Raw genomic sequence first — 18,628 nt, 5'->3', positions numbered from 1 at the left:
CTGACTCGCGGCAGCTCCTTCTGCTCTAATGCTGCGTTCCAACGTGTGCTTAGCTTGTGGAGAGCTTGCTTCCCGGCTCTCCCGCGATAGTCTGTGTTCCGGCTGCTTACTGGGTGGAGAGGGCCCCTCCTTGGCAGCGCCGAAGACTTTAGCCTGGGGATGCGCTCCCCAACGCATGGCCAGGCCGTTCCCGACCTGGCAAACCATGGGAACGGCGGCCATTTTGGGAATCAGCACCTATGCCGATTCAGGACTGCAAGAGGCAGAGGAGCTGGATTTGCAGGTATTACCCCCCGATTTGAGCCCGGTGCGCTCTCAGGGTGATGTCCCGGAACCCCCCGCTCCCCCTCGGGAAATCTTCTCAGGCCCGTTTTTCATCAGAATTTGTGCTCCTAATGCACAAATCATATTTGGCCAGCCTGCAGGAAGATGAGGACCCCCCCCCCGAAGATCCCTTGGGTATCCGCTCCGCTACCCTCCGTGGTACCGGAGGCGCAAGGCTCTATCCGGGTGCGGGTGGTCCCGGGGGCACCCCTCCCTCCGGATCCACCGCAGCCTCCCGCTGATCCCCCCCAGGACCCGGACGAGGATTTTTCTTCACCTGCCCCTCCCATTGAGGGAGATGATCCCGTCTGTTTCAGCGGGAGGAGCTAGAGCCACTCATTCCCTTCATTCTTCAGGAATTGGGAATCGATGCCCCCCCCAGAGGATACGGTGACAGCCGTGATGCCGGCAAATGCGGACCTAGTCCTGGCGGGACTTAGGGCACTTCCGCACACGTTTCCCTTCCATCCCATGCATAAGTTACTTCTTTTAAGGGAATGGGAAGCTCCAGAGACGGGTCTCCGAGTCGGTAGAGCTATGGACAAGCTCTGTCCACTCCCTGAAGATTGCCTGGACATGCTGAAGATTCCCAAAGTGGATTCTTCCGTATCTGCGGTTACCAAACATACCACGATCCTGGTGGTGGGCGCCACAGCTCTGAAGGATGTTCAAGACCGCAAGCTTGAATTCTTTCTTAAGCGGATCTTTGAGGTCTTAGCCTTAGGAGTCAGGGCGACGATCTGCAGCAGTCTCATGCAGCGGGCAAGACTTAGGTGAGTACAGCAATTACTCAGCACCCAGGACTTCCCGTCTGCAGAGGCAGAGCAGGCGGAGCATTTAGAAGGCGCATTGCATACGGCATGGATGCCCTCTATGACTTGCTCCGCATACAGGCCAGGCAATGGTTTCCGCGGTGTCAGCCAGACGCCTCCTCTGGCTGCGCAATTGGTCCGCGGACTCTTCTTCCAAGGCTCAGCTGGGCACACTCCTTTTCAAGGGTAAGTTGCTCTTTGGAGAGGACCTAGAAACAGCTTATTAAATCCTTGGGTGAGAACAAGGTCCATAAGCTGCCGGAGGACCGCCCTAAACAGTCTTAAGTCTTTTTTCCCGACATGTACCCGCTTCCGGGGACAACGCCGGTACAACAACGGGGCATGAGGTTCTTTCCCAAGAGGAACCACCTCCAGGTCACAGACCTGGTCTCATTCCTTTCGGGGCCGTCGTACCTTCCGAGATGGTAATCAGCAACATCCGGCCGCCAAGTCCGCTACCCAATGAGATCCGGCCGGTCCATTCCTCCGTACCAAACTTAAGTGGTTTGTCTCTCTCTGTTTTTGCGAGGAATGGGCCAAATTACGTCGGATCAGTGGGTACTCGAGGTGATAGAACGCGGCTATGCATTAGAATTTGCATGGGACCTATTGGATCTCTATCTAGTATCTCCTTGCGGACGCCTCAAGTGGGCCACGGTCTGCCAGACCCTTGCCAGACTCCAGGAGCTTGGAGCGATAGTCCCGGTACCAGTGGAGGAGCAAGGTGCCGCCAGTATTCCATCTACTTCGTCGTGCCCAAGAAGGACAATTTCTTCGGTCCCATTCTGGATTCAAGAGGGTCAACCGAGCCCTCAGGGTGTCTCATTTTACGTATGGAGACCCTGAGGGCGGTAATAGCGGCGGTTTCATCCTGGCGAATATCTGGCCTCCCTCGACTTGATGGAGGCCTATCTCCATATACTGATTTGACGCAAGCATCAGAAATATCTCTGCTTCAGCATCCTGGGCCAACACTTCTAGTTCCGGGCTCTACCTTTCAGTCTCGCTACCGCTCCCTGCACTTTTACCAAGGTCATGGTGGTAGTGGTGGCAACTCTGTGCAGAGAAGGAATCTTAGTCCATCCTTACCTGGAGATTGGCTCGTGCGGGCCAAGTTGCTGACTTTCTGCAATCTAGCAGTTGACCGGGTACTTGCTCTTCTCACTTCACTCGGGTGGATAGTCAACTTCCCCAAGAGCAACCTTCAGCCCTCCCAGGTCCTGGAATTTCTGGGAGCTTGCTTCGATACCCGAGTCGGCAGAGTATTTCTCCCGGACGCTCGGGGCGCTCAAGCTCATGGATCAGGTACGCAGCTTCCTTTCTCTCCCGATTTCCACGGCGTGGGATTACCTACAGGTTCTGGGAATCATGGCCTCCAGTATCGACCTGGTTCCCTGGGCTTTTGCGCATATGTGACCATTACAGAAAGCATTATTATCCCGCTGGAAGCCAGTGTCCGAGCAGTTCCAGGCGTCTCTACCTCTCTCCGACTCTACCATCGCAGATATACAATGGTGGCTGTCGCTGGCGCATCTCTTGAAGGGATGCCCTTGCTGACTCCGAAGTGGGTCATAGTCATGATGGATGCCAGCCTGTCTAGGTGGGGAGCGGTCTTTCAGTCCCAGATGATGCAGGGACACTGGTCCCCAGTCCAATCTCGTTGGCATATCAATTGACTGGAAGCTTGTGCGGTGCACCTGGCTCTCAAGGTTTTTCTTCCGCTACTCCGCCGCAAAGCAGTGCGCATGCTCTCGGACAATTCCACCACGGTGGCCTATATCAATCGTCAGGGGGGTACTCGGAGTCGTCTGGTGGCTCTGGAAGCCGGCAAGCTCCTCACCTGGGCAGAGCGGCATCTGGATCACCTGGCGGCCTCCCACATAGCAGGCAAGGAGAATGTGCAAGCCGATTTCCTCAGCTGTCAATGTCTCGATCCCGGCGAGTGGGATTTATCAGACAGAGTGATGGACCTGATCGTCAACAGGTGGGGTCCGCCTCGCCTGGACCTGATGGCAACCTTGTCCAATGCCAAAGCTCCCAGGTTCTTCAGCTACTGGAGGGAGCACTGTTCGGAGGGAGTGAATGCTTTGGTCCTTCCCTGGCCCCACGACGTCCTTCTATACGTGTTTCCTCCTTGGCCTCTAGTGGGAAAGGTCCTACGAAGAATAGAACTTCACGGGGACCAGTCATTCTAGTAGCTCCCGAATGGCCCTGCAGACTGTGGTACGCGGATCTGGTAAATTTGGCGACGGATGGTCCTCTTTGTCTCGCCCATCTTCCTCGTCTGCTACGGCAGGGTCCTGTATTTTTCGACCAGGCGGATCGCTTCTGTCTAGCAGCCTGGCTTTTGAACGGCGAAGGCTAAGAAAGAAAGGATATAAAGAGGAAGTTATATCCACTCTGCTTCAAGCCCGTACACCGTCTACTTCACTGGCTTATGTCCGCATTTGGAAGTTTTTGAAAATGTTTGCATGGCCTTGGGTGTCTCGGCTCGTTCACCTCCGATTTCTATACCTCTTTCCTTCCTACAGAAGGGCCTCTCCAAGGGTTTCTCTGACAGCTCGTTGCGTGTCCAATTTCCGCTCTCGGCTCCCTCTTAGGCACCATTGAGGGTCATGCAGTAGCGTCTCACCCGGATGTTGTCCGTTTCCTCAAGGGCGCCAAGCATTTGAAGCCGCCCGTATGGGCCTGTTGTCCCTCGTGGAGAATTAATTTAGTCCTCTGGGCTCTTTGTGAAGCTCCTTTCGAACCTCTCCGTCGGGCTACCCTCAAGGATTTGACTCTTAAGACTGTTTTCCTCATTTCTACCTGCTTCGCCAGACGGGTGTCGGAGATTCAAGCGTTGTCCTGTTGGGAACCTTTTCTGTGGTTCTCGGATTCAGGAGTTTCCCTTAAGACCGTACTGTCTTTTCTGCCGAAGGTTGTTTCTTCTTTTCATGTCAACCAGTCGGTGGATCTTCCTGCATTCTTTCCTGAGGATATAGCGGGTCCACTTGGGGGTGATCTGCGCCGCCTTGATGTAAAACGCATTTTACTGCGCTATCTTCAAATTACCAATGACTTTCGGGTCTCCGATCATCTTTTTGTTCTATGGAGTGGTCCCAATAGAGGCAACCAAGCTTCTAAGACTACGATCGCTCAATGGTTGAAGGAGGCGATTTCCTCGGCCTATATCTGTCAAGGCCGGGCAGTTCCAGAGGGCCTAAAGACTCATTCCTTGCGTTCTCAGGCTACTTCTTGGGCGGAGAGTCAATCGGTCTCTCTGCAGAAAATATGCAGAGCTGCTATGTGGAAATCCCTACATACCTTTGCTCGACATTACCGCCTTGACGTAGAGGCACCAGTGTTTGGTTCCTTCAGTCGGCAGGTTCTTCGAGCGGGACTGTCTTGGTCCCACCCTTTGTAGGGAAGCTTTGGTACATCCCATGGTCTGGACTGATCCGGGTACATACAGGAAAAGGAAAATTAGTTCTTACCTGTTAATTTTCGTTCCTGTAGTACCACGTATCAGTCCAGACGCCCTCCCGTGTTTCCTTGGTCTGTCTGCTCGAACTTCTTTCTGTTTTTTCCTTATTATAGGAGTATCTCTGCATGGCTCTCTTGGATTCTCCTTGAAGGCACTGAAAGGATCTCTTACGATGATCAGGCAAGAGCGTTTAGTTACACAGTTCATTCCATTGTTCTATTGTTTGATTGTTCAACGACTTTAATAGTTACCTTGTTACTTGCTTGACCTTATACCTTTTGCTGCTTTGACAATGGTTATACTGAAGGGCTGCAGGGTAGGCTCTGTCCTGATATAGGATACCCTTTCAGTTTTGGTCTGTCTCCATCTGCTGGACAGGAGGCTCAACCCATGGTCTGGACTGATCCGTGGTACTACTGGAATGAAAATTAACAGGTAAGAACTAATTTTCCTTTGCTGTTAGGCCAACCTTTAAGGTTCAGATGGTTGTGATGATTTCCTTCAAATTTCACTGCAAACATGAAAAGCTGGTAGCTGAGGCCAGCAGGTTGCAATCTTACTAGGTGTCTTTGGAAGCCGAAACAAAAGAGAAAGAGAGATGCGGGACACACATTTAAATAAATGAAAGATCGATAAAAGGATAATTCTTAAAATGTATGGACCTGTGTTTGTGTTAGTGAACTGGAATGGGTAGAGGCCCTAGAGAAAATGACTTCCAGGGTTTAAGGCTGCATGGTGAAGCTTCACTTAGACATCCCTTAATGAACTGACTACCGAAGCATCCTGTCCTCGCTCACATTGCATGCTTTGCTTTTATTTGAAGGAAGACTAAAACAAGTCATTTTGAAGAAATGTTACAAGCAGCAGTAATAATTTGATAGCCAGTGACAGGGGATAGAATGGCATTGTGCTACAAATTCTACTAATGCAGGATACAATTATATTAGATAATAACTGCAAATTTCCAGGGTATAGTTGTTGTGTATTTTAGTATAACGGAGGGCAGTTTTTAAAGTGATTTATCTGGATGAATAGAAATTTTAGTACAGCTTGAGAGGTACACATGCTTAGCTGCTTACAAAGAAGCGTTGCTCATAAGTCCGCACACCCTCTACAGGTGCAGCGCATGTGCACTGATTTTTAAATAGTTACAATGTACATTGTTTGTGATGTGCATGGGTTAAAAGTGCCCCTGAACATTGCGAAGAATGCAGGCTATTCAAAATTAACCTCTATAAAGGTATTGAATCCATATTTTCCTCAGGTTTCAGTCTATTCCTTCTGACTTTTGGATAACAGGACATTAGATGTAGAAGCTGGAAGAGAAGTCTCTGAGGTTGAAACTCTCAGTGCTGTAGGGCCTGCAGAGATTCGGCGAGAGCAGTATCCTGTCGCAGCACGCAGACACGTTTTACTGTATTATGTGGCATCCCTCTTCAGATTTACACCTGTATCTCTCTGCAGTGGTACACACCAGAGGCCTGTTTGCAGTTCAAAGATCATTTCCATATGCAGGTGAGGGCTGCCTGCCAGCAGCGCAACACTGGCACTATCGGGTGAGTGTTCTAGGCTAGGGCAGACTCTTCTACATCTTCTTATTTTACTTCTAGCTTACATCTCTTTTGCAGGAAACTTACTATTATTACATGACATTATATTACAGTTTTAGTTTATATTCCACTCTCCACCAAAAAGCATTAGAGCATATAGAAGTTACTACTACTCATTGTTGTCTAGAAATCATTTGTAGCCCATGGAGGCATTGATAATTACAGAGATACTGTATGTTAATACTTCCTTCAGTTAATATTGATGGTGCAGACCAGGAAGCCCTTCCTACTAGAAAGAGTTAAAAATAGAAGATTTCTCCTACTGGGAAACAAAGAGAACAGGATGAAGACCCTCCTATCCCAGGTATAGATGGAACAGGATGAGGGCTCTCCTTCCCCTGAACCAGGATGAGGGCCCTCCTATCTCAGGTAGAACAGGATGAGGGCCCTCCTTCCCCTGGAACAGGATGAGGGCCCTCCTATCTCAGGTACAGTGGAACAAGATGAGGTTCCTCCTATCCCAGGTACAGATGGAACAGGATGAGGGCCCTCCTACCCCAGATACAGATGGAACAGGATGAGGACCCTCCTACCCCAGATACAGATGGAACAGGATGAGGACCCTCCTACCCCAGGTACAGATGGAACAGGATGAGGGCCCTCCTACCCCAGGTACAGATGGAACAGGATGAGGACCCTCCTACCCCAGGTACAGATGGAACAGGATGAGGGCCCTCCTACCCCTGGAACAGATGGAACAGGATGAGGGACCTCCTATCCCAGATACAGATGGAACAGGATGAGGACCCTCCTACCCCAGGTACAGATGGAACAGGATGAGGGCCCTCCTATCCCAGGTACAGATGGAACAGGATGAGGGCCCTCCTATCCCAGGTAAAGATGGAACAGGATAAGGGCCCTCCTACACCTAGAACAGGATGAGGGCCCTCCTACCTCTGGACGAGGGCCTTCCTATCCCAGGAACAGATGGAACAGGATGGGAACCCTCCTATCCCAGGTGTAGATGGAACAGGATGAGGGCCCTCCTATCCCAGGTACAGATGGAACAGGATGAGAGACCTCCTACCCCAGATACAGATGGAACAGGATGAGGGCCCTCCTACCCCTGGAACAGGATGAGGGCCCTCCTACCCCTGGAACAGATGGAACAGGATGAGGGACCTCCTATCCCAGGATCAGATGGAACAGGATGAGGGCCCTCCTACCCCAGGTACAGATGGAACAGGATGAGGGCCCTCCTATCCCAGATACAGATGGAACAGGATGAGGACCCTCCTACCCCAGGTACAGATGGAACAGGATGAGGACCCTCCTACCCCAGGTACAGATGGAACAGGATGAGGATCCTCCTACCCCAGGTATAGATGGAACAGGATGAGAGACCTCCTACCCCAGATACAGATGGAACAGTATGAGGGCCCTCCTACCCCTGGAACAGATGGAACATGATGAGGGACCTCCTATCCCAGGATCAGATGGAACAGGATGAGGGCCCTCCTACCCCAGATACAGATGGAACAGGATGAGGACCCTCCTACCCCAGGTACAGATGGAACAGGATGAGGGCCCTCCTATCCCAGGTACAGATGGAACAGGTTGAGGGCCCTCCTATCCCAGGTACAGATGGAACAGGATGAGGGCCCTCCTACCCCAGATACAGATGGAACAGGATGAGGGCCCTCCTATCCCAGGTACAGATGGAACAGAATGAGGGCCCTCCTATCCAAGGTACAGATGGAACAGGATAAGGGCCCTCCTACGCCTAGAACAGGATGAGGGCCCTCCTATCTCAGGTACAGATGGAACAGGATGAGGGCCCTCCTACCCCAGATACAGATGGAACAGGATGAGGACCCTCCTACCCCAGGTACAGATAGAACAGGATGAGGACCCTCCTATCCCAGGTACAGATGGAACAGGATGAGGGCCCTCCTACCCCAGGTACAGATGGAACAGGATGAGGACCCTCCTACCCCAGGTACAGATAGAACAGGATGAGGACCCTCCTAACCCAGGTACAGATGGAACAGGATGAGGGCCCTCCTATCCCAGGTAAAGATGGAACAGGATAAGGGCCCTCCTACACCTAGAACAGGATGAGGGCCCTCCTACCTCTGGACGAGGGCCTTCCTATCCCAGGAACAGATGGAACAGGATGAGGGCCCTCCTATCTCAGGTACAGATGGAACAGGATGAGGGCCCTCCTATCTCAGGTACAGATGGAACAGGATGAGGGACCTCCTATCCCAGGTACAGATGGAACAGGATGAGGGACCTCCTATCCCAGGTACAGATGGAACAGGATGAGGGCCCTCCTATCTCAGGTACAGATGGAACAGGATGAGGGCCCTCCTACCCCTGGAACAGATGGAACAGGATGAGGGCCCTCCTATCTCAGGTACAGATGGAACAGGATGAGGGCCCTCCTACCCCTGGAACAGATGGAACAGGATGAGGGCCCTTCTATCTCAGGTACAGATGGAACAGGATGAAAGACCTCCTGCTGAGGGACAGATAATTGTTAGACACAGAGTGTAAGGGAGTTCTGGTTGTTGGATTGAGTATGGGATCCTGTATGGTTATGTACCCAAGAAGGTAGAGAACTAAGGAGGAAGGAATAGTATCCTGCGTGTGACTGGGATATCCCTAGCAGTGTAGACAAGAATAATTGGGCAGACTGGATGTGCCAATTGGTTTTATTTATTTATTTAAAAGTTATTTTCTTCTATATTCAAACAATTCATTCTAGGCAATTCTATGCTGTTTTATATTTATTTATTTACAAATGTTTTTATATCATTTTCCAAGTCAAAAAGATCGTTTATCATCATTGTCTATTTATGTCTGGGGAATTTTAAACAATTTGAAAGACAGCTGGTCCCTGTGGTACAGTGTAGTACATTACTATAGAAACACTAAATTTATTAATTGAAAAAAGTTCTAGCCGCTGATCTACAATGTGTTGCAGAAATGCGATGATTTACAGATTTACCGCAGTTCCAGTGGGGCAATGCATAGTAGTTGGTTGAGTACAATACAGATTTTAGTGCACTGGTTAAATAAGCATAAATGGCTTCTATTTAATCAAGATTAAATATGAGCTTCTTTATGGCCGAGAAGATAGGTAATTTGGGGAGGTTAGTATCATGCAGAGAGGTAGAAGGATTATGTACACAGTTTAGAAGGGTTTGTGTCATTGGTTGGTACCAAAAGCTGCCTCAGAAAGCCAGGTTGTCACCTGAAGGTCTGGGGCAAGTTTGATGTGGGGTTGGGTACAACCTTGTAAAGGTTCTCTTCCTTGTCTTGGCTCTATGTGTGTGCCATCCCCCAAAATAACAAATAAATTCACAATTGAAAATATACATCCTAACACATATTAAAATATCAAGAAAATACCCAGCATACCTGCTGCAACCTAGGCTACTAAGCCCTTTAACAGTCCATGTGCTCCAAGAACTTAGAGAAGTCCTGGCAGCTCCGCTGGCTGACCTTTTCAATGCCAAGAGTAGTTCCAGAGGACTGGAGATGGGCGGATGTAGATGTTTACAAAAGTGGAAGTAAGGAGGAGACTGGGGATTTTAGGCCAGTTAGTCAGACCTCTATGGTGAGCAAACTAATAGAATCGCTGCTAAAAGAGAGGAGAGTGCCAGCCACAGTTTCACCAGAGGTGGGGCCAAATAGAACAGGATCTACCAAATTGCTGTTGAAAATTCAGCACTTTTCTATCCTTTCTGCAATTTTTTGATTTCTCTGTTTTTTCTTGCAACTTTATTTGTGTAATTTGCTTGCTTGGTTGCATTTTATTGCAGTTTCCTTTTTTTGTGTTGGAGTAGATGCCTAGTAGGGGTGTGACAGACATTTTTTCATTTTGTTTGGCTTTTAAATTCTTTTTTTTTTTTCATTTTGTTTGTTGTTTGTTCCATGTTTTTGTTTCATTAAAACAAAAACGACAACATTTAAAAACAGTAACAAAACAAAAAACAAACATATAAAAATGAGGCTGCAGCCCACTCCTACTCCTGGCCTTCAAGTATATTTATTTATTTATTTATTTATTTAAAATCTTTTCTAGACCGTCGCTAAGTCATATACCATTGCAACGGTTTACATGTAGGCACATAAATTAATGTGGGTGAGGGCGTACAATAGTACATTCTAACAGGTGCCGCTAAAGGTTCGGTCACAATATATCATTAAAGACAATCAATTGTTTAGTGGAGTAGGTCATGACCAAATGTACCAGTAAGGTACTGTTCACGGGTAAAATTCACTATTCATAGTGTTACAATTATGTTTATAGTGATGTAGAGTTTGTGGACTACTCTACTGTACAATCCTAAGTGCTGTGCGCCGGCGTTCTTCTGCCTGTTCCTAAATATTTTCTATTCTCCCGTCTCTTTATAAAATGCTTGTTTGAAAAGCCATGTTTTTAAACTTTTCTTAAATGTTTTGAGATCTCTTTGCAATCTGATCTCTAGAGGCATTGTGTTCCAAAGTATGGGGCCTGCTAGTGTCAAAGATCATATAAATATCACCAAAAAAGAGGATACGTTTAATTTATTTATTCATGAAGAACATTCACCTATCTAACATTAAAAACTAGCTAACACAATCATTCATCTCACACATACCCCCACCTAAAACCAATATATTTCAAAAAACATGAAACATGTATCAAGTACAATATACATGACAGTGTATTGTTACAAAGTTCATCTTAATTATGATCTTAAACCAATTATGGAAAAGTGCAAATGCTTTTATATGAATCTATAAATATATAATATTAATTCAATTCTTAATTTAAACATATAATGTTCTCTAATCATTAATACAAATGAAGAAATGTTAACTCATGTATATTCCATTAATGCAACTGAACAAATGTTAGCTCATACATATTCCAACAAAGATCTTCATTTCGCCTGATCTCTCAAAGGCTTCTTCAGGGATGAACCAACACCTTGAATTCAACAACTCCCATATGTCTCTTAACGGGTGTGCTTATACACGATCTTATCCACTCGTTGATACTCTCCAACCAACCTAATTTGTTCAAATTCTTAGATGTTATCCCAACCGGGACTTCATCTTCTCTCAAAATTCTGCAAAGATCACATTCACCTAGAAGTTCCCGACAAATTTAATTCAAATTTTGGCATCTCTAATACAGCATCTTCAACCAAGGCTTTAAAGACTCATTATAACAGTACTTATTCAGAAATTCACAACCTCAAAATCACTTCACCTGTTTAATTACAAAGAAACGAATATCCTGCCATGAATGATCGAACTCCCTCCAATGATCTACTAAGGGGGCATGTTCCTTTAATGCTTTGATCCGACTCCGATGTTCAATAATTCGTGTTCAAAGTGTCAAAGATCAAGCACAACATTATCTCAATAACAGGTTCATCCCATATATACCCTCCAGGATTCACTTTTGCAGGCCTACCTAGCAATACTTTCCCCAAAGGCAAAGAGACTTTCAGTCACCAGGAAAAGAAGTGTCGAAGGATTGTTCCAGCTAGAAATCCAGCTTACACCAGACCTTCTCACTTTCAGGAAGCATCTACTAACCTGGCTGTTTATAGCAGCATTTGGCCTTCAACCAGAACCCTTACTGTAAGTGGAGGCCTGCATTCAAAGTCCAGGCATCTTCTGCCCCAGCTGAGCAGAAAATTTACTTCCCATCAACCTCCCTATCTTAAACTGATCAAACTTCACTGTCTGGCTGACTGACTAGACCTACACTGACTGTGTAGCCTATATCTGGTGTACCACTGCTATTATACTACTGCAACCCCATGATGTGACCTGCAAATCCTGCTCATTCTATATCTCTCCTATTGTTTGCTACTATATTATGGCAATTATTAACTTGCATTTCAACAATTACTCTTGCATACTTATATCTAGTTGTGTAATCCTGTAAACTGTAACCTATACCTGGAAACTCTGTCGAATGCTATACATGCTGTAAAATCCTTTTCTGCTATGACATGCTTTGAACTCCATGGTTGGAAAAATGTGATATAAATAATCAACAATGATGATAAGTGTGATCTCACTTCTTGCTTTTTCTCTTACTTAATGCACACTGACGTACACCCAGTTTTGGCCACTCCGTCTCGCTTGTCTTTGCACACTCATTCCCAATTTATTAACTGATACTTCCAGATCTCTTTCCTAGCTGGTGTTAGCAGGTATTGTTTCATTTCAAATGCATTGGACCTATTGATTTTTCTGCGCCAAATGCATTACCCAACACTTAGCACATTAGATCTCATCTACTGTACTAGTTGTCTGTCCCTTCATCCAAACTATCTGGGTCCTTCTGTAAAATCAGAGCCCCGATGTACATTTAAAGTAACTGTTTGGTGTAATCTGCAAAATTACAATATTGCTGTTTATTCTTTTCTGTAGATCACTGATAAAAATATTAAGTAACAGTGTTCCAGCACAGACCCCTGTGGAAGCCAACTTGTCATCTTATTCCATACAGAGTATGTGCCATTCATTCTGTAGCCCTTGCCTTCAGTCAGCTTCTATAACAGGGTACCATCAAGCTAGGGCAGATAACATAGTACAAAATTTAATCTTTCTGAGACTTTCCTCACTCCAAATAAAGTAAAATCTTCATCTAGGTGTACTGTGCTGTTTGTACGTCTCACTCTGCATGATAAACTGGCCCCTAAACCCTAAACCACCACCATCACCTCACCTCGAGCTATTAGATGACCCTCCTATATGCATATAAATAGTTGCATACTATGAAGGCCTCCCCAAAGGTGCTTTTCTCCCTCCCCCACCCCAGCCGAATTATGTTATGGCCATTTCGGGCGTATCGTGCAGCTTAATGCCAGGAAAAATGTGTAGTTATTTCCAGAGTTAGAACCGTGCGATAGCATGCATTATGCTATCGCATGGTGCGATATTGCCCCTCATTTTAGTAATTCCCATCCAAACTCTTCCCTGATCCCGCCCCTTCCCGAAGTTTGCATTCGCACCGTGCTAACGCATGCATTAAGGCGTTATCGCATGCGTTAACACCATAACGCATTTTGATGAATGACCCTGTTAATTTGAAAATTAGTCTGTCGTGTGGAACCATATCTAAAGCTTTATCAAAATCCAGATCAGCTAGATCAGTTACAGTATAGTTCCCATTCTAATTTCTGTGGCTAACATTCTTGAAAATTTGACCTGTTGCTCCTGACACTGTGCTGAGTCTTCTTACTAGTCATTCCCCTCCTTCCAAGTGTGCAACTGTGTCTCCCAGTATTTTCCCAGGAACTGGCATTAGGCTAGCTGCTTGGTTCTGTTTTAGAACCCTGTTGCATTCAGCGGTCTGTGGGTTGCTCCTGTGATCCCCCACTCTTACTTTTTATCCCTCTGATGCAGCAGGACGCCACTGACTCCTTCCCCGGCAGGAGACCGCCGGATGCCATGCAGCGGGATGCAGCCAGCTTCAGTGTCCTGTGCACCTCCCCTTAGCTACATGTGCACCTGACCTCAGCCTATTTAAAGGGACCGCGGCGGAAAAGTCCCTGTGGCCCCTAGTAATGACATAATCGACATTCCCCTATATAAGGGCTTCCCTGATGCACTCTGCCTCAGCAACAGGTCCAGCTACTGTGGTAGTGTGTGCTCTTCCACCCTTCGTCTGCCCAGTCTGTTCCAGTCCTTGCCTACCTAGCCTGCCTCAGCCCTATCCGCCTCTCTTCTTCTTCCTCGGTTTTGATCCTTTCTTGGACTCCCAATACGCCTGTCTTTGACCCTTGTTTGGAATCTTGATAACGCCTGATCGCTGCCTGCCTACGACCACATCTCCAATCATCAGCAGAGATCCTTGCCTACGTCCTGCCAGTCCCAGCACACAAAGGCTCAACTCAGGGGGAATGTGAATTTCATCTGGTCCAGACAGCTGATTGATTTTCATATTGTCCAGTTTTGCCTTTTTATCCATTCCTGGGTTGGTCAAATGTGACTCTGTTGGATGTTCTAAGTCTCTCTTCCTCTAGTGGCCCTTCCACCATAAATACTGAAGAAAGAGAAGTTATTTCTGTGACATTGTTTAGATGGCTTTTTTTTTGTAATTTAAATTTTATTGTCAATCGTGTAACATGCAATTGCTGCAAATCATGTCAATAACAAAATGAATTTGCAGACTTGGGGAAGATAACAACCTGGCAGATCTGGCTTTTCTTCTTGGTGAGTTTTTATTAAAATAGATGAAAGAATAGACAGGGGAAGCAACAACAGGAACTGTTCCCCTATTCTTTCCTTTGGGTGAGAGAATTTTAGGTTGTGTTATTGATGGGCTATTAGTAACAATGATTAGAGAATTATTTGTAATTTTACAACTGGGCATGAAGTATATTATTTTCTATGGGGGAGGGGGATGTTTGACCCAGCGTTTTTTTTGCTCCTTTGTTCTTCCAGCTCAATTGGAACCAGGCTGAGATCTGGTACCTTGAGCCTTCAGGCACCTCTGACCAGGAATTTCCCCCCTCTTTTATAATCTCCTCCTAATTTAGGTTTAGTTCAGTCATGCAGTGAAGGTCCTGGGCCGGGGGCCATGCATCAGGGCTCTTTCTGCAATCATAGGCCCTGACTTTTGCCACTTAGGTATCGAACATATCACCTCCTCCTTATATCACCTCCTCCTTCCAGGGGCTGTGAATGCTGCCTTTATAACATCCCTAGTCCTGGCCTCATCCTGGGATTGAACCGGGAGCATACAGTGCTCAGGCCCAGGAATCAAGATTGACTGCGTCATTGTTTTAAACATTAATTTCTCCATCATCAGCTGCTTCCCCAAATGTCCAGGAACATGTCCATGTTTCTCATTCCTGATAGAGTAACAGGTACACAAACACTAGGCGATTCTATAGAGAGGATTAAGGCTTTGTTCCTGTTCCAAGTAGTTACATTTCCATTTCTAGCATCCTTTATCAACTTGTTATTATTGATGATGCTGAGCTCCTAAAGTTAGCAGCAGTCAGTATGGAAAGCCTTTGTGAGTGTAACTTTTCAATCTGCACACACAAAAACTAAGCTTTCAGTATTTTCTCCGTACACAAAGGGACGCTGATGGAGGCTTTCCAGGAGTAGGGCCAATGAGTGCATATATTGCATACTCTTCAATTAAAGTTCTATGCACAAATCTGGTTGTAAAAACCAAGCTTTCAATATTTCCTCCAGCTGAACACATGCATTTTCTATTCCCTGCCACTCACTGCAGGTCCTGACCTCCTGGAACCCTGCAATCATACTACTAGGTGTCGTCCATGACTCCCCCATTCACCTGTGCAGAGTACCTGCAGACTCTAGCCCTGTGCTGGCTGTTTGAACATTATCCTTCCTAATAAATAAATAAATAGATTGGTGTGTGCTAATAGTTACCTGTGTCTGTAGGTAAATAAATCTGTGCAACTTTGTGTATGCACATGTTCTAGATCCATGCACATGTCATGCAGGCATGTGAGTATCTGTGTGACTGTCACTGTGTGTCTTTGTGCCAGTATATGTAAAAGTCCTTTGTCAGTATAAGTGTTTGTGTTTCTGTTTGAGTGTTTGTCTCAATGTATGTGAAATGCCTGTTCCCTGTATGTATCCAGATGAGTCCAGACTCCTGGGTTTTGCCTCCCTTCCAGCAGATGGAGACAGAGAAAGTTTTACTGATACTATCACTTAACCTGGTGTGCCATCTGCAGTCCTCCGGTATTTATCTGTCTCCAGCAGAAGGATGGTGGTGCAAATCCTGCAGGCTGGGGAATATAAAAAAAAAGAGGAAAAAGAAAGATTTTAGAATTTCTCTTAGCATTCCTATTTAGCCCTCCTGAAGATCAGTAGGTCCTGGTGGGGCCATCCTTTCAGGTGGAGGAGCAGACGAGCAGGAGGGGTTGGAAATCCCTGGGTCTGTCCGAATCCTTGACCTGCTGAGGGGGGGGAGATAACTGGTGGGGCCAGTTCCCTTTCCTCACTCCCACAGGTGGGCAGCCAGAGCCTGCAGCCGCAAGTATAAAGTTTTTAAAAAAAGAAAAAGCCTCTGTTTTGTTTGTTTTTCAGCTTGTGTCGGTCTGGTGTTCAGGTTCGCGGCGTCCCGTGGGGTTGTCGGGCACACTTGTCGGCGTTTAGCAGTGTGGTCGGCTTAGAGCGGTATTTGTAAAAAAAAAAAAAAAAAAGCTAATGACGCTTTTGCCGCCATGTCACACAGCGGGCAGTGCATGGCATGTGGGGATACACACGTGCGCCTCTCCCTTGCCGGCACATGCTCCCGCTGTATCTCCAGGGGAGGAAGGTAACTCGGGGAGTGCTTGGGGAGCTTCGGACAGGCAATGATCCTCCGTGGGTAGTGCGGGGGGGAGCCGAGCAGCCTGAAAGTGCCTTCCCGATTTCGGCAGGAACAACGGCCATTTTGTCTTCTTTTGCTGTAGTGACTGACAGGGCATGCAAAGACACTGCCCTCCCGCCGGCAGATCAAAGACCCTCAGAGCCAAGGGGGCACCGGGATCCTCTGTTGGGGGAGGAATGTTTTTTTTGGGGTTTTTTTTATATACTGACATTCGATCTGAGTTATCACATCCTGGAGCAGGATCCAGAAGAATTGGAATTTTTACCTGGATTTTGTTTTGCTTATGCACAAAGCTTTTCTGGCTAAAAGAGTGGCTAGATGTCACGATCCCAAACCATTGGACCTTCAGGAGCCAGTTATGGCCAAGTGTCCACGCTCTTCTCGATCTGGTGGGGCGACTAGAGTTCAGAGTGTGCTGGCATGTCAGTAGCCCCTGGGAAATGCTGATAATAGCTTGGAAAGCTTGGAGGCTGATGATCCCCTGGTGGTTCATCCATCTGGGGTAGATCCTCATTTGGACGGCACAGACCCTGATGATGCACGGGATCAAGTCCTTCCATGGAGGGAGATGATCTGAAGGTAGTCCACTTTTTCGCTGAGAGGAATTGTGGCCTTTAATACCATGCGTTCTAAATGAACTAGGTATTAAAGAGCCCCAGGCTGATTCAGACCACAAGGGAGTGGATCTGGTTATGCGGGGCCTGAGGGGGCCAACCAAGACGTTTCCTTTCCACAAGTGAGTGAAGGAGTTAGTGCTTCGGGAATGGGAGACTCCAGATATAGGCTTAAAGATTGGCAGAGCCATGGAGAAGTTGTATCCTTTGCCTGAGGACACTTTGGATCTTTTACGGATGCCAAAGGTGGATGCTTCGGTTTTGGCAGTAACGAAGAAGACAATTATTCCGGTGGCGGGATCAGCGGCAGTTGGAGGTGCACCTCAAGAAGATTTTTGAAATGTTGGCATTGGGCATTTGCGCTGCTATATGTAGCAGTTTTATGCTCTGGGCCTGATTGCGCTGGGTACAGCAATTGCAGTCCGACAAGTCATTGTTCCCAGAGGATGCGAAGCAGGCCAAGAGGCTGGAAGCCATTGTGGCCTATGGGGTGGATGCCTTGTATGATCTCATATGCACTTCCTCTTGTTGGATGATGTCTGCGGTCTCCGCTAGAAGGCTTCTGTGGTTAAGGAATTGGTCTGCACATGTTTGGTCTAAGTCTTATCTGGAATTGCTTCTGTTTAAGGGGAAGCTGCTTTTTGGTGAGGACTTAGAGGAGCTTGTGAAGCTTCTCGGAGAGACTAAAGGTCACAAGCTGCTGGATGACAAGCAGAGGTTTCTCTTTGGCACGGGTTTGTTTCTGGTCCAACCAGCGTCCCTGGCAGTCTCGTCCTTAGGAAAGAGATCAGAGACAAGGTGCCAGGAGGCAGCAGTCTTGGAGTCAATCCTTTCAAGGTCGTAGACCAGTCAGAAATGGTTCCGGTCAGGGAGCCTCCAGTTCCAAGTCCTCCAATGAAGCAAGGCCAGCCCGCTCCTCCGTTCTAAAAATCGGAGGTCAGTTAACGTCCTTTCTCGAGGAGTGGGCCAAGATCATGTAGGATCAGTGGGTCCTAAGTGTGATAGATCACAGTTATGCTTTAGAATTTGCTCGGCCGCTAAAAGATTTATTAACAAGGTTCCCTTGCACTTACGAGCAGAAAAAGCAGGTAGTTTGAGAAACTGTCAATCATCTATATCTGTTGGGGGCCATTGTACCACTACCGGTCAAGGAACGGGGAAAAGAAAGGTATTCCATTTATTTTGTAGTCCTGAAGAAGGATGGTGCTTTTCGTCCGATTCTGGATTTAAAGAAGGTAAATCTGGTGCTCAAAGTCCCTCGTTTTCGGATGGAAACATTGAGGTCGGTGATCGCTGCAGTGCACAAAGGGGAGTTTTTGGCTTCTCTAGATTTGACCGAGGCCTATCTCCACATCCCAATTTGTCCAGACCATCAAAGGTTTCTCAGGTTCATGGTCCTTGGAGATCATTTTCAGTTTTGTGCCCTGCCTTTTGGGTTGGCAACAGTGCCAAGGACCTTTACAAAGGTGATGGTCGTTAGT

At 47.0% G+C, this 18,628-nt stretch overlaps 1 protein-coding gene across 9 annotated transcripts in view; it reads left to right on the top strand.

The window, feature by feature from the left end:
• RAB36 (RAB36, member RAS oncogene family) overlaps positions 1 to 18,628 on the top strand; it is a 48,884-nt gene that overhangs the window by 5,192 nt on the left and 25,064 nt on the right. For all 9 annotated transcript variants that reach the window (XM_029620133.1, XM_029620132.1, XM_029620138.1 and 6 more), the window contains exon 3: positions 6,067 to 6,158. In XM_029620133.1, coding sequence (XP_029475993.1) covers positions 6,067 to 6,158 — 92 coding nt within the window. The remainder of the gene's footprint in view (positions 1 to 6,066; positions 6,159 to 18,628) is intronic.

The sequence above is a fragment of the Rhinatrema bivittatum genome, chromosome 11 (genome assembly GCF_901001135.1).
Source record: "Rhinatrema bivittatum chromosome 11, aRhiBiv1.1, whole genome shotgun sequence".
Taxonomy (NCBI): Eukaryota; Metazoa; Chordata; class Amphibia; order Gymnophiona; family Rhinatrematidae; genus Rhinatrema; species Rhinatrema bivittatum.
The sequence above is the reverse complement of the archived record's forward strand: the minus strand, read 5'-3'. Positions and strand labels throughout refer to the sequence as shown.